General features: G+C 36.5%; 1 protein-coding gene across 3 annotated transcripts in view; it reads left to right on the forward strand.

The window, feature by feature from the left end:
- NUBPL (NUBP iron-sulfur cluster assembly factor, mitochondrial) overlaps positions 1–15,396 on the forward strand; it is a 329,067-nt gene that overhangs the window by 233,908 nt on the left and 79,763 nt on the right. The window contains exons 9-11 of one of the 3 annotated variants that reach the window (XM_022553631.3): positions 2,014–2,134; positions 5,917–5,999; positions 15,209–15,381. In XM_022553631.3, the coding sequence (XP_022409339.1) occupies positions 2,014–2,134; positions 5,917–5,999; positions 15,209–15,271 (267 nt within the window). In that variant the 3' untranslated portion in view covers positions 15,272–15,381. Of the gene's footprint in view, positions 1–2,013; positions 2,135–5,916; positions 6,000–15,208; positions 15,382–15,396 lie in introns of those variants that run through there. The other 2 variants (XM_089907582.1, XM_089907581.1) reach the window with 2 other exon arrangements.

A 15,396-nucleotide genomic window follows, 5' to 3' on the forward strand; every position in this document is an offset into this window, starting at 1 on the left:
TAGATAGAGTCCTCTCTTTTCTACAGTCTCATAATACTCTGTACTTTGCTTCTAGAGAAGCTGTTCCAGTTTATAAAATACATTTTTGCACTAAGTTTTCAATCTGTTTCTCCAATTAGTGTGCAAGCTCCAAGTCTGTTTTGCTCACCACTATATGCTACACCTTGTGTTTAGCCTAGTTACTGGCATATAATAGGATGTCATTAAAGACTGAGTTTGGTTATAGTCTTATGTCTGTGACATTTATGTAGTCTATATAGAGAATGTCTGAGACATTTATATAGTCCATAGTGAACGATTTAATAATAAGTTAATCACAAACAAACTTCAAATACACTCTTGCTCCATGCCTCTATATCTTGGGAAGTCTAAGAGATTCCAGAGAAGGAATACTTTTCCCATTCTCTCTGGATTAGAATATACCCTCACTTAAAGTTTCACGTTGTGTTTCTCCTTTTCCCACTTCTAGAGTGATATTTTTACATTAAAGCTGAAAGCCTTACAGTTAGGGGGTATATCACATTTAACATAAATGGCAGTAAAACTACCCAAGTAATGAGTGTATTATATAGACATAGTGAATAAAATAAGCTGTGTGGTATTTAGCTAGGTTTTCCTCTAACTTTCTGAAGATGGTGCTGAATTACCAAAATACAGTGTGATTTATTTTTTGTGATACTTTGCATCAGCAAAAGGGCACATGATATTTGGAAAATGCTTACCTACAAACTCATGTCCCTCACTATTTGTCTTCATTTACATGTGTTGTAGAAAACCTTAGTCTTTCCTGTTTCTCTTTTCAGAAAGAATAACAAATTTGATCACCTTCTTATTTATATGTTTCATTGTGGACTATCGGTTCTCTTCTGCATTTAAAATGCAAATGTTCTAATAGAGATATCTCCCATAATGATAATCTTATTGGTGGGATTGATAGGATGATACAGACATTGTTATCTCTAAGCCTCTGATAGTTGTTTTCCCCATTTTTATTCTAGAAGAGAACCACGGCTTCCCATCAATAAAAAGTAAGATTAAAAGGATCATGAATAAGGATTATATTTGCAGAACCTGTCTATTTTATTCAACAAATGTTTATGAAGTATCTAGTTTGTGCCAGAAGTTGGGGAAACTCAGAAAGAAATGGACACTTTGTATATAGCTTTAAATTTTTGCTTTGAACAATAACATTTTGATAAGAGCTGAGTTTCAGTATTTTGCTGGCTGTGTCACTTTTCTCACCTATAGAAAGGAGATGATAAAAACCCATCTCATAAAGTTCTGTGAGGAGTAAATAAGATAGTGCATATAAAGCACTTATCCCAGTGCCTGACATAGAATAAGCGCTCAGTATGTGTTAGCTGTTATTTACTGTGAGGCTTTGTCCACAGTTAGCTTCTTAACTATTTCTTTTCCTGTGCTTCTTCCTGCTATTTTTCCCATGTTGCCCTCAGAAGTGAATTTCTAAAACGTACATCTTATTGCGTATCACTGCTGCTTTGGTACCATCTCTGTTGTCTCAAGAAGAAAGTCTCAAATACAGGAATGGCATCTGGCACCTTACCATCTGACCCTGACCTTTCTTACCAAACTAGCTTCTGCCTTGGCAGCTTACTGGGTTGCAGCCCAAAAAGGCCACACAAGTTGTAGTCCGCTGCCTTGGCTTATGCTCTTTCTTCTGCCTAGAATTCCTGCTGTAGGCCTCAACCCCTCTTCTCACACTCAACCTGAAGAAGCGATTCTCTATGGGCAACTCAGAGGTCCCTCTCATTCTTCCCAAACAGAATTTTTTGATCCCTGTCATTTATAATTCTTGAGCATTTATCTCATTATTAGAGTTAATGACATGTGTCTTGCTCTCCCACCAGCTTGAGTTCCTTGAGAGCAGAGACCATAACTTATTCATTATTGTATCACTGGAACCTAGTAGGCATGCAGTAAAAACTTGTTGAAATAATGGATTGAAACTTGGTTTAATTTTGTTTTGATTTCAGTGTGTCTTTATTATTCTAGGTTCTGGGCCTTGTCCAAAATATGAGTGTTTTCCAGTGTCCAAAATGTAAACACAAAACTCATATTTTTGGTGCTGATGGTGCAAGGAGACTAGCACGGACCCTTGATCTTGATATTCTAGGTAAGACCACAGGATATTCTTTTGCAAAGAAAATGGCATGGTGATGAAGAATGTCTCAGAAAAGGATGAATTGCTTTTGGCTTTGTGTTTTAAATTTTTAGTATAGCACAGTTCTGTGTGTTAACCTTTCTTTGGCTTTTTGTGATACTTCATTAGTGGAAGGCTTTTTGAATAGGGGGTTTGTTCTGCCAATTATGATAACTCTTTCTATAGATAAAAACTGCCTATAACTTGAATTTGAGAGGAGAGTTTTGTGGTTTGAGTATTGTGATTTGAAGCCCACATTTTAAATAATGATCCTCAGTTTGTTTGCTACGTTGGGAAGACAGCTCTCAGTGTAAGCAGATATATATACAGAAATACCTGTTCTGTATGTTGTAGCAACCTTTGGAAGTGTCAGTTCTTGGTGTGTATGAAGAAATGCCATCCTGATCAGTTCTGAATTTATTAGTCCTTTTGCTGTAGAAAACAGTATTTTCTGTTTTCTGTAATCTTCTTATATGTAACCTTTTTATTCTGTAATCTTTTTATGCCATGTCTATAAAATATGCCCCTTGAAATTTACACTGTCTATACAGTTCATGTTACTGAATTGAAGGATTCATTAGTGTTTTGAGAAGTAAAATCATGTGTTAAAGGAGCAAAGCACAGATTTTGGATAAAGCATGATTTTTAACAAATCCAAAAGCAACTTAATGGACTTTTTAGGAAACATGTTTTGATATTCTACTTATGAGTTGTTGTTTTTATTTTTTCCTTAATTAGTTAATTAATTATTTATTTAATTTTTGGCTGTGTTGGGTCTTCGTTGCTGCCTGCGGGCTTTCTGTAGTTGCAGGGAGCGGGGACTACTCTTCATTGTGGTGCATGGACTTCTCATTGCGGTGGCTTCTCTTGTTGCAGAGCACGGGCTGTAGGCGCCTGGGCTTCAGTAGTTGTGGTGCACAGGCTTAGCTGCTCCATGGCATGTGGGATCTTCCTGGACCAGGGCTCGAACCCGTGTCCCCTGCATTGGCAGGTGGATTCTTAACCACTGTGCCACCAGGGAAGTCCCTACTTACGAGTTTCTGTTCTGAGCAAAGGCAGGTGTTAGATGCTAAATAAGGGAGGCATAGAGTGAATTATTAGTTTAGGGTAGTTAACAATTAAGATCCCTTAAAGATCAAAGAGTTTCAAAACATTCTTTATTATAATTAAGTTTCTAAAAGTTGATGTTAAATGTATTATTGTTTTTATGCATTTGTACTAAAGCAGCTACCACAGTACCAGGTGAATACTAATGATATATTTTGATACATTGTTATAATAGCTACTAATTATATTCTGCAACAGTTTTTCATTTAACCTAGGAAGTTCAATTTCCCAAATCTGCATAATAACATAACAGATTGACATTCACTTATATAATAAAGTAAATGTGTAATTATAATGACGTTATTGAATTATGCTGACAGTATTATAATTCCCTAATTCATGAATGGGTGGTATGATTTTGTAAGTCAGTTATTTAGAATTTGAAACGTGTCTCCTAGAGAAACAGTTTCACATACGGAAGATACATTTTAACCAACAGCTCACAAGTGTAATGAGAAAATCAGAAACACTGATTAGTGATCACAGAAAGTGGGTAATGCTATAGACTGCTGTATCTCAAAGTGTTATGGGAAAAATAATTTAGAGTTCTAATGTGGAACACATCTCCTCCTTTTAATGTCATGGGACCCAGAGGGATGTCCCATGAACTGGAGCAGGGGCTCTGATGATGAAGAGGTTGGAATTGGGAATGAGGAACTGAAATCAGGGAAAGAGCTCTCACAGCCATGGCCTCCTGGATGGGTGAAACCCCCAGGACCCTTTACTGACTCTCTGGCTGCCTCTTATTTTCATCCATGGGGCTGTGTTTCAAATGATTATTTCGTAAAATGGCTCTTCAGAACTTTATCCATATTCACCTACAGGGGCAGTTTGTACATAGTAGTTAAAGCTCTCAGATCATGCCACAGAAACCCCTTTAACTTATGTCTCTGAAATGTGCTTCCTTCAGCCCTAAGCCCTCAAAAATACTTTTCAAGGCCAGGCCGAACCTTACCCACTCTCATTACCTTTACTCCTTTTTCTCCTTCTCCATATACGATTGTTAGCCTATTACTGCTCTCACTGTGCCACTGTTTTCTAATAAGGTTTTCCTCTTTCTTGTTCTACCCTTCTGCGGATTGTGAGTCTCTGGAGGGCAGAAGTGATGTCACTAGGTGGCTATAAAACGGAGAAGGTTTTACTTTTTTTTCTTTCATTACTGTAGTAGAAATGAAAGCATTCAGTATTCTTTACTATATAATGGCAGTTCATAAATCAAGAGAAAAAACTTTGCAGGTTTCTAAGTATTTTCTGTAATATCTTCTCCTGCCTGCCCCTGTGATAGCTTCCTACAGTCTAAAGTTGATGTATAGAATAGACATCAAATTTACTGAAAAGCTGGTCTTTAAATGGTTACTGAAGTATTCATGTATTTTGTCTATTGAACTTTTAGGAAAGAGTTAAACAGTTGGTTAAGATCTCAAAATTTGCTGGTAGGAGGAGCATGAAATATCTGTTCCTCCATGTAGCTCATAATATAAATTGTAGTAGGTTTGTAATTTTGTAACACATTCTTCTGCATTATTTCTGTTGCCTGGCATGGTGCTGAATGAATTCTTTATATAAAACACACACACACACGCACACACACACGTTTCAATAACCTTTGGGTGGACTTGGAGTAAGTGTAAGAATGCTGAGTACCATGACAAGTCAACTCTTCTACTCCTTTTATTGCAATTTTTTTTTTTTTTTGCGGTACGCATGCCTCTCACTGTTGTGGCCTCTCCCATTTTGGAGCACAGGCTCTGGACGTGCAGGCTCAGCGGCCATGGCTCACGGGCCTAGCCGCTCCACGGCATGTGGGATCTTCCCAGACCGGGGCACGAACCTGTGTCCCCTTCATTGGCAGGCGGACTCTCAACCACTGCGCCACCAGGGAAGCCCTACTGCATTTTTAATGTCAGCCTTTTGAAAGGCTTCATTTGTGATGGTGCGGTAGAAAGAGTCAATTGGATGATGGATCAGAGCATTTTTCCTCTAAATCCTACTACCTAATATATCCTCAGGGAAGACACATACCCTCTCTGACCTCAAGTCTGTATATTGGGGGTTCTTATATATTTTCTGAGAGCTCATCAAGCTCACAAGTTGTATATAATGCTACATAGATTAATACATAGTAAAAGAAAAATAATTCTCTCTGATAAAGAGGCAGACAGTTGAAATAACAGGTCTGGCCTAATTTTCAGCAGTTCTGTTAGCTCAGTCATCTGCCATCAGGAAGATTATTTTGTTGGCTTTTTTTAAACTACTTTGCCACCCTATCTTTTCCTCTTCAGTTTCCTCTTATTATGTGGCAAAATATGTCTATATCAGTTATTACAGGGAGAAAAATTTACAGATGTCTTCCAGGCCATTTGTTGCTGAAGGACTTCCAGCAAAGAATAAATCAGAGGCCTTACTCTATGATTGGCTGCCACACTGCTTTCATATATACATATGTGATCATGGAACTGCCCTCAAATGGAATATTTTGCCCCTAATTTTCATTTGAAATTTGTTTTTCAGAGATTTAGCGATTTGAGGATAGTCATAACTCAAGTTGATTTGAGTTGATTTGTTTCTTTCTGCAATTCAAAGAATTAAATTCTAAAAGCCAATATAAACTTTTGCGGTACTAATGGATATCTGGTGGGCTCTTTTAGGAGACATTCCCTTACATCTTAATATACGGGAAGCTTCAGATACAGGCCAGCCGATTGTGTTTTCACAGCCTGAAAGTGATGAGGTAAGTTATATTTCTAAATATGTATTTTAATTTCTTTTCACAGGATATTTACTTTTTGATGTATAGAAAGAAAGTTGGGAAGATCAAGTTTGTCTATTTGGAATATATATGTTAAACAAAGATTAGTTAACTTATCCAAAGTATCTTTAAGTTACTATTTTATATGGTAGACATACCAGTGCTGACTCTGAATTATCAACTGGACACGTTCACCTACAAAGAATTGTCACCCAACCAGTTTTTTCATGAAGAACACGAACAGTAAGAGCTTGTAGAGTTCTTATGTTGCTGGCTAGCAGTATCTAACTGCCCGAGGTTATTATATTTCAGTATTAGAAGTTCATCTGATTGTTGGGAGAAGGAAACCTAATACAAGAAAATATTGAGTCGGATATAGGGAAACTGTATAAACCTTTAGAGACGGGATTTTCATTGCATTTATTTTAATAAATAAGATTGAGGAGCTGAGGTGGGAAAACTAGTAGTGTTTCATTAGCTAATATCATTGGGGATACAGTTGATAGATTTTCAAAGATTGCTGAAGCTTAATGCCTTTAAGCATAAATTCTTTAATTTTACTCCTTTTTAAAATAGAAATAGAATCATCCATATATATCTCTTCTTTCCTAAGTAGCACTTGCTATTTAAGTTTGAAAGTGAGCCATCATCTGGTACATCAGTTTTGATGTCATTTTTGTGCTCCTTTGCCAAGCAGCCCCAATCAGTCTTCTAGCAGTTTCTTTTTTTCCCTTATGTAATGAGTATAACTTTATAGTACCATTATTTTGTCTGTCCATAACTACTACCCCTTTTATTCTAGTTTGCTTCCTCTAATCCCATGTGAACTGGAAAATAAAAGAGCCAAGCTTGGTTAGAGCTGTGAATAAAGTAAGGGCAAAACTGACAGTCAGGAGCCTCAGACTGGTAAAGTAGATTCATTCTGAATTATCTCTTTTAGGTGCCCAGAGCTCCTTTCTCTTTCTTAAGGGTTGTCAGTTATGATATAGGTGATTGAGTTGCTGGGAATATGACCTCTGAGTAAATGCAATGTAGTACTTATCATTGTTTTTCTTTTCTCTGCCTTTTAGGTAATAAACATTAAATTTCCTTTTCAGTCTTTTCTTAGAAATCTTTTGGATAAGCAAAACCCATAACCTTTTATTGCTTTCATAGTTGAAGTCTGGCAATCCCAACTACCATAGGTGTACTTTATGCAGTGAATGAAAAGTTGTATGAAAATTGAGGGTTTTTAAATTACACACTTTTAAATGCTTCCTGAGAACAGACAATTTAAAGACATTCTGTGGTGAATACAAATAATTACCTACTAGTTTAATTCAATTATGAACTTACGTTTTTAAATATTTTCCCACCTGTCCATTATTGCTTTTTTCTTTGAGATTCTCCAAAAGCAAGAAACATTTCAAAAAGTTAAAGGAATGTAATATAACAGAGAACATATAGCAACCATCAAAAGGTAATATGATTTAAAACTCTAAACAACAGTGTTTGTAGAGTTTGTTGGAGTTACATGTTTTTAAAATCTCATTTACATTTACGTAAACATTAGACCTATTATTTTACTGTTGCTGGGTGACATTTATGGGAATGTGAGCAAGCTGCCTCTTTGGGGTTTAAGTTAGATTTGATTTGGTGAGGTCTCTGCTAAAGTAGTGAGAATTTCATGCACCACATTGTCAGCCTTACATGTGAAGACTTCTGCCTTATATATGAAGACTTCTGAGCAATTTTAAGATTTAGACATGTCCATGAAAAGGAAAAAAAATGGAGCCTTGTATTTAATTTGTTTTCATGGAAGTTATTGCTTCCTACTCTTAGATTGCAGACATTCATTATTATTAACCACTTTCCTAATAATAATAGCAGTTAGAGTATGCTAGACACTGTTAGACATTTATATACTTTCTATGCTCACAAGAACTTAATGTAATATATAAATAGTCCGCATTTTGCAGGTGAGGAAACCGAGGCTCATAGAAGCTAAATAGGTGTCCCAAGGTCACAGAACTAATAAATGGCAAGATGTGATTAAAAGGCAAGTCTGTTCCTTCCAAATATTGTCCTCTTTCCATTGTATCACCTTCTGGGTCCTCTACTAATAGCTATGATTTCCTCAATTCCTTCTAAGACGTGAGTACAGTACTTGAGTGTATTAAATACAATATATTATTTGATTCTCATAGCACATTTGTGAGATATGTATGATAATCTCCATTTTTCAGATGAAGAAGCGAGATTCATTTATAGTAAGGAATTTGTCTAAGGTAGTACTAGAGGCTATTTCCACACTCAGCTCTGAAACCATAGCCCATGTATCCTCTTCCTGGTGCAGTATCTGCTTCCCTTCCTAGTTAATTGCAAGATTACTTCAGTGTCTCTCTATTGTGTATATGTAGGCTAGCTTTCAGTTCACCTCCTTTTCATATCACAGAGATCTAGAGAAGAGGGTGGGCACACTCTGCCCCTCAGGTCCCACTGGTGTGCACAACCACAGGGCATAATACAGAGAGGATCCTAACCTGGGTCTGAGAATCCCATGAAGTTATATCCAGAATGTATGAGTGTGCATTTTTCTGGGGAATTGAGCAAGGGCTCTATTAGATTCTCAAAGAGGTCTCTGCATGAAAGGAAAAGCATTAATCTGTATTAGCCTGGGGTTTCATTTAAGAAGAATGCCACTTTCTAAGTGTGACCTTAGGCAAGTTCCCTCATGTCTCTGAACCTTTCTCTCCATCTGTAAATTGTTATCATAATGAGAAGGATTAAATGAGATGATAATGTGAAAATACTTTGAAAAATGCCAAGTAGAATACAACTATGAGTATTTATGTCTTCTGAAATGTTCTGTATAAGATGCTATAGCAATAAATGTCTTTCTCCTGCCCTTTATCAAGGGATTGAGTCCATTTTTGCCCTTCCCCTTACGTAGCTTCAAGTAAATGTCACTCTTTGGTGGCATCTAAAAATCAGAGCAGAATTTGAATCAGGAGATATGGGTAGAGTTCTCAGCTCAGCATTAAAGATTTAGATATTAGCATTAAAGTCCTAGATATTAGGAAGCTGTTGCTGAGTCCTGGAATCAGGATCCTTCTGGTTATTCTTATGGTGAATCTTACCTCCTGATAATCCCCTTCCCTTTTGCCCTATGAACTTAAATGGAAATATGCTCTCAGAAGCTGGTCACAGCCCTCTGAACAAATTCTACCATATGCATGGAAGCTTAGTGCCCATTCTGCCTGCATGTCTTCATTTAAAGAATGAAGGAAGTGTTTACTTGCCAACGTGATAAACTTCTGCAAAAGTTAATGGGACGGAATATGCAAAAGTATTTGTTAATAGTTAGCCCCTTAGATTGATACTTTTTATTGTTTGCTTTTAGGGGTTTACTACAGGCAAATTTATTAACAAGTAAAAGTTTCATCTTTAGCTTTCTGTCTTCTTTCTAATTCTACCTTCTCTTCTCCATCTTCCATCACTCCCTCCTCTCAGCACCAGGTTCCAGGGCTCTCATTCTCTGCCCATAAAATCTTTTAAAATTAGGCATTAGGGATTTAACTCTCCCAGTAATATTTAACTTTCAGAAGAGACAAACACTAAGAACACAGTGATTAATCGAAAGGTATGAAATGTGCTGACTTTGAGGCATAATTGGAAAAGTTGGGAAGGGTTACAGTACCAATTAAAAAGCTCCATCAGGGCTTCCCTGGTGGCTCAGTGGTTGAGAGTCCGCCTGCCGATGCAGGGGACACGGGTTCGTGCCCCGGTCCGGGAAGATGCCACATGCCGCGGAGCGGCTGGGCCCGTGAGCCATGGCCGCTGAGCCTGCGCGTCCGGAGCCTGTGCTCCGCAACGGGAGAGGCCACAACAGTGAGAGGCTCACGTACCGCAAAAAAAAATAAAAATAAAAAGCTCCATCAGGCTTCTGCCTACTCAGCCAAAGGTCAGAACCTTCTGCATATGTGCACCACTGAGGAAAGGGGAGTAATTGAAACTCCAAATATTAGTAGTGTAAAATAGCCAGAGAAAGCAATAGAGGAAGGGAGAGAAAGTGGACACTTTAGGATTCAGAACTCTTAAATTCAATAGCATTTCCTCTTGTTTGTGTAATTATAATTGTTCATTCAACTATATCTACCTTTTGCCTTTGATTGAGTCCGGGACACAGTGATGGACTCATGATTGACTATTAATTTTGTGGTTTCATTCTTTTTGTCAAGTAAAAATCTTAATATTGATGTGTTAAAAAGTGTGCTATAAGATATTCCTGGTAAAGACTTTTAAATGTAAATAGAAACTTTATTATCTTATAATTTCTACATTATTACCTCATAGTCCTAATATGAAATGACTGTGAATGGAAAATTAGAACTTCAAATATTTAAAAACAAAGACAAAGGGAAAAGCTCACCATAAAACTTCTGCACTTTGGTTGCCATCCAGTTCCTTTACTTGATAATGACAGAGCAGACAAATAAGATCTAGCTGTATTATCTGTGTCTCTAGATGGCCCAATGAAAGATCTTGAATAGGAGAGAAGGGTTAGTTCATGTAGAGTTGAGTTGATGATAAAGAGAGTATTAATAGTCTGAGAAATCTAAATCATAGTTTTTACATATGACATGTATATGTTTGCTTTTCCTAGTTGTGGATTAAACAGAAGGAAGGGATTTAATTTACTTATTCCTCAGGCAGAAAAAGTGTCCAAAAGGATATGTTAATATGAGCTCTTCAATGAGATTGTAAATTACTTGAGGACATAATAGTAATAATAGTAACCACTAGTATTTATTATTTGCTTCTTATATTCCAGTACTTCACATAGTTTATTCTTACTTAATATGCCCCCAAGCCCTTTGAGGTAGATACTATTATTATAACCATTTTACACGTATGGGAACTGAGCCTAGAAGGGTTAATTAACTTGCCCAGGGCCAGTGTTAATAAGTAATGGAACCAGGATTTTAAACCATACCTATCTGATCTCAAGGCCCCACCTCTTCACCAGTGAGCACTTCTGCCTCCCTTTTTTATTGTTACCTCCCACAGATTTCCCGAAACGATGCATTGCACACAATAAGAACCAAAAAGTATTTGTTGAAATGATATTGCACTGGTTGAAAAAATTCAATCTCAACAGTTTTGTGGAAATTGAAACTGTTAAACTAAGCACTTTTAGTGGTTTCTCAGCAAATAAAAATCTAACCATTGCTTTGAGTGTGATATATTGAAAGTTTAAGCTTAGAGATAGTCCATTAAAAAGCAAAGGTTAAATGTAGCAAAGTTGATTATTATGGAATCATTCAGTATTTTGTGCAGTCAGATAGGTTTATGTCTCTAATTTAACATAAGTTAGAACTAAGATTATAGAATGATATGGCCTCAGCTTGCCTTAGTGAGCTTTAAATTTTCATTGTAAAATATTAGGCTTTAAACACCTAGAAAAGCTACTGGGAGATAAAAGGTATTTATAAAGATGCATGTGTTAGCATACAGTATTTGTTTTTCTCTTTCTGACTTACTTCACTCTGTATGACAGACTCTAGATCCATCCACCTCACTACAAATAACTCAATTTCATTTCTTTTTATGGCCAAGTAATCTTCCATTGTATATATGTGCCACATCTTCTTTATCCATTCATCTGTCGATGGTCACTTAGGTTGCTTCCATGTCCTGGCTATTGTAAATAGAGCTGCAATGAACACTGTGGTACATGACTCATTTTGAATTGTGGTTTTCTCAGGGTATATGCCCAGTAGTGGGATTGCTGGGTCATATGGTAGTTCTATTTGTAGTTTTTTAAGGAACCTCCATACTGTTCTCCATAGTGGCTGTACCAAACCACATTCCCACCAACAGCGCAGGAGGGTTCCCTTTTTTCCATACCCTCTCCAGCATTTATTCCTTGTAGGTTCTGATGAACCTAGGGGCAGGACAGGAATAAAGATGCAGACATACAGAATGCACTTGAGGACACGGAGAAGGGGAAGGGGAAGGCTGGGACAAAGTGAGAGAGTAGCATTGACATATATACACTACCAAATGTAAAACAGATAGCTAGTGGGAAGCAGCCACATAGCAGAGAGATCAGCTCGGTGCTTTGTGACCACCTAGAGGGGTGGGATAGGGAGGGTGGGAGGGAGACGCAAGAGGGAGGGGATATGGGGATATATGTATAGCTGATTCACTTTGTTATACAGCAGAAACTAACACACCATTGTAAAGCAATTATACTCCAATAAAGATGATTTAAAAAAAAAGATGCATGGCTGAAAATCAGCACTTTTAGATTTAAGAGAAATATTTCTTTATAAAATATGTTATTTCCATCTTTAAACAAAGTCTGTTGTTTCTGTTAACTATAGCAGAGACTGAAACCATTTTTAGATAGAGCATTATGATTAGAATTACTTGTAGTTTGGATTTACTGTTTAATATGTAATGTGGTAGAAGGAGCTGGGCTTTGGAGTCAGGCGGACTCACGTGTGAATGTTCTCCAGCCTGCTGACTTTGTGACTTTGAGCAGACAACTCCAGGTTCTTCATCCACATTGAACCAATGGTGTTTATTTTACATAAGTGAGATTACTTATGAGATTACATAAATGAGATTACTTATACTAGTACTTGGTATAGTATGTACTCAGTAAAAACGTATAAGGCCTTATTCATGTTTTGAGAGCTATTCTTTAAAAAAAAAAAAAGGACGCAAATGAAATTTTAACAGTTTCCTGGTAAAATAAAGTATAATTCAACTATTAGGGATTGAACATAGTTGTTGTTTTTTTCAGTGATCTGACATAGGTATTGTTTATTGACATAGGTGTTGAGTTACAGAGGTGTGTTCAGTGTGTACAGTTTCACTGATCTGTGCACTTAGGACCAGTGCATGTATTTAAAAAATTTTTTTAAATATGTATCACCAATGAAAAAGTAGCATTTGAAAGTAGATTTATGTGTAATGTCCTTACACTGTCAAGGTAGATCTTAAAGGAACTAAATAGAATTACTCTCTGATTAGTTTTTAAATTATACTGATGTTTCTAGGTTAAAAACTGACAAATATTAAATATACAACTTCCAAACAAAAGGGGTCAAGTTTATACTTATTTTTAAAAGTTAGTGGAAAATAAGTTAGCATAGCTTGAATAAGAAATTAAACCAGGTCTTTTGGAGAGACCACAAAAGCTTGATAAATACAAACCCAAATATATCAATTATTAATATTATAAATAACCAATTGCTCCTTTTAAAGTCAAACATTTCTGACTATAATCATTGGATTTTTTTTTCAAGAAGTAGAGCCAAAATATAAGATTTAAAGTAGTAACGTGAAACATATATTTTATGTTTCAACAGTGAAACAAGTAGCATAGCAGTATACATACAGACAACATACACTTAAAGATTTGTCATTATTGTAATTAGTGTCACTTAAAATTTTCATAATGAACAATTTTCCAACATGTTGATTGAGAGATAACAGACATGACTGGCTTTTTTCACCACCTCCCAGGGGGGAAATGTAAGTAACCTTTTTTTTTTTTTAACATATATATGTATCTATTCTTTTTCAAATTCTTTTCAGAATATTGAGCAGCATTCCCTGTGCTATACAATAGCTCCTTGTTTATATGTATATGTATATATACATATGTATCCACAGATACAGGTACATATACACACACACAAATATGTGTGTGTATATGCATTTTTTGTTCTTTCTTTATGATCTTAATATGTGGCAAATATTTAAGTTTCTGGTGTGAGTTACAAATATGGGTTTCTCTTTGTGGCACAGGATTTTATATATATATATATATATATATATATATATATATATATATATATTATATCAAAATTCTTTTGTTTTTCAAATTGCTGATTTCTTAATACATTGTATCAACTTCATAATGTAAATACAGAGAGGTCTATATTAAAATATTTCCCCCAATGGAGGAAATATTTACTTTCAAGCATAGTTTTAAAACATCAAGATGTGTGAAACACAGTTAAACGCTTCATCAAGTCAGGGTGAAGAAGACTCAAACAGTCCTTTTACCATGCGGAGTCAGGGAGCTGGTCAGCCTGGGTTCAGAGCCCAGCTCATCTCACACTAGCTGTGATGCTGTGGACAAGACTCTTCACCTTTCACGGTCTTGGTTTTCTTGTCTATAAAGTGGGAACCATGACAGAATTTACCCCTTAGGGTAACTTGAGGATAGATGAAATAATACTTGGCAGATATTAAGTACTCAAGTAAAATTTAGCTCTTACCATTACTTCCAGTAGTAGCAGTAGTAGTACCAGTAGTATTAGCAGCGGCGGCGGCGGCAGCAGCAGCAGTAGTAGTAGTAGTAGTAGTAGTAGTAGTAGTAGAAGTAGAAGTAGAAGTAGTATGTATACAACGGTAAACGTATAAATGTATAACTTTCTGGTTCTAGAAAATCTTACTATTGTCTTACAGTTACTTTTTATAGATAAGATAGGAGAAATAAGTAGTATTTACATTTCAATTGTTTAAAACCTTAAAATGCAAATGCCATGACCATTGTTCTAACTGGACTGTGCAGGCATTAGGTTAGTCGTGGCCCACTTAGCACCTGGGAGCTGCTTTTCGTGTTCTGTTGTACTGGGGTGCCAGAGATGAAGAGTATGACAACTGATTCCAGGAATTCTTGCGTGGTACTTAAATCTCACCAAATGGAGGAGCCTAGGGGTGCTTGGTGCTGGTATTAGACACCATTGTCAGAGAGAATAAAGAAAATACTTTCTGAAGATAAACATAGGGTGGTAATAGATAGCCTTTTCAAAAATGACTAATAGCCCTTATGCCAAAGAAGTTTGGCAGTATCTAACTCAAGATATCAATTTGTCAGAAGAGGAAGGTGTAAGTCTTCTGCAGCTAGACTGGGTTGCTAGTTTGCTGACACAGGAGTTAGAGTTTGAAAAACAGTAATTGCTGCTACTAAATATTTTTTTTGGAAAGTCCCCTTCCAAATAATCTAAACCCCTTTCTCCCCTGCCCTACATGCAGTGTTCACAGCAGTATCTTGTAACTATTGAGTTTCCTCATCTCATTCAGCCTTTCTACTATTCAATTCAGTAGACAGCTATGGCAAACAGTTTGTGAGTCATTTGATGTCTACTAGGGAGAAATGTAGAACAAACAAATCTGTTCTTTTCCAGGCCAGAGCCTACCTGAGGATTGCTACCGAAGTGGTAAGAAGATTGCCACCACCTCCAGAGTGATTCCCCAAGTGTCTTGGAAATCCGCCTGGTGCTTGACAGTAAGACCTTTGGAAATCAGCAGTGTGGTGGTGAAATCTACAGAAATAATAGCAATCATAGTTGTTTTCTTGTATTTCTAAAGAAAT

Source organism: Delphinapterus leucas, chromosome 2, assembly GCF_059928025.1.
Source record: "Delphinapterus leucas isolate spDelLeu-1000000601 "Yukka" chromosome 2, BTC_Dleu_Yukka2, whole genome shotgun sequence".
NCBI lineage: Eukaryota > Metazoa > Chordata > Mammalia > Artiodactyla > Monodontidae > Delphinapterus > Delphinapterus leucas.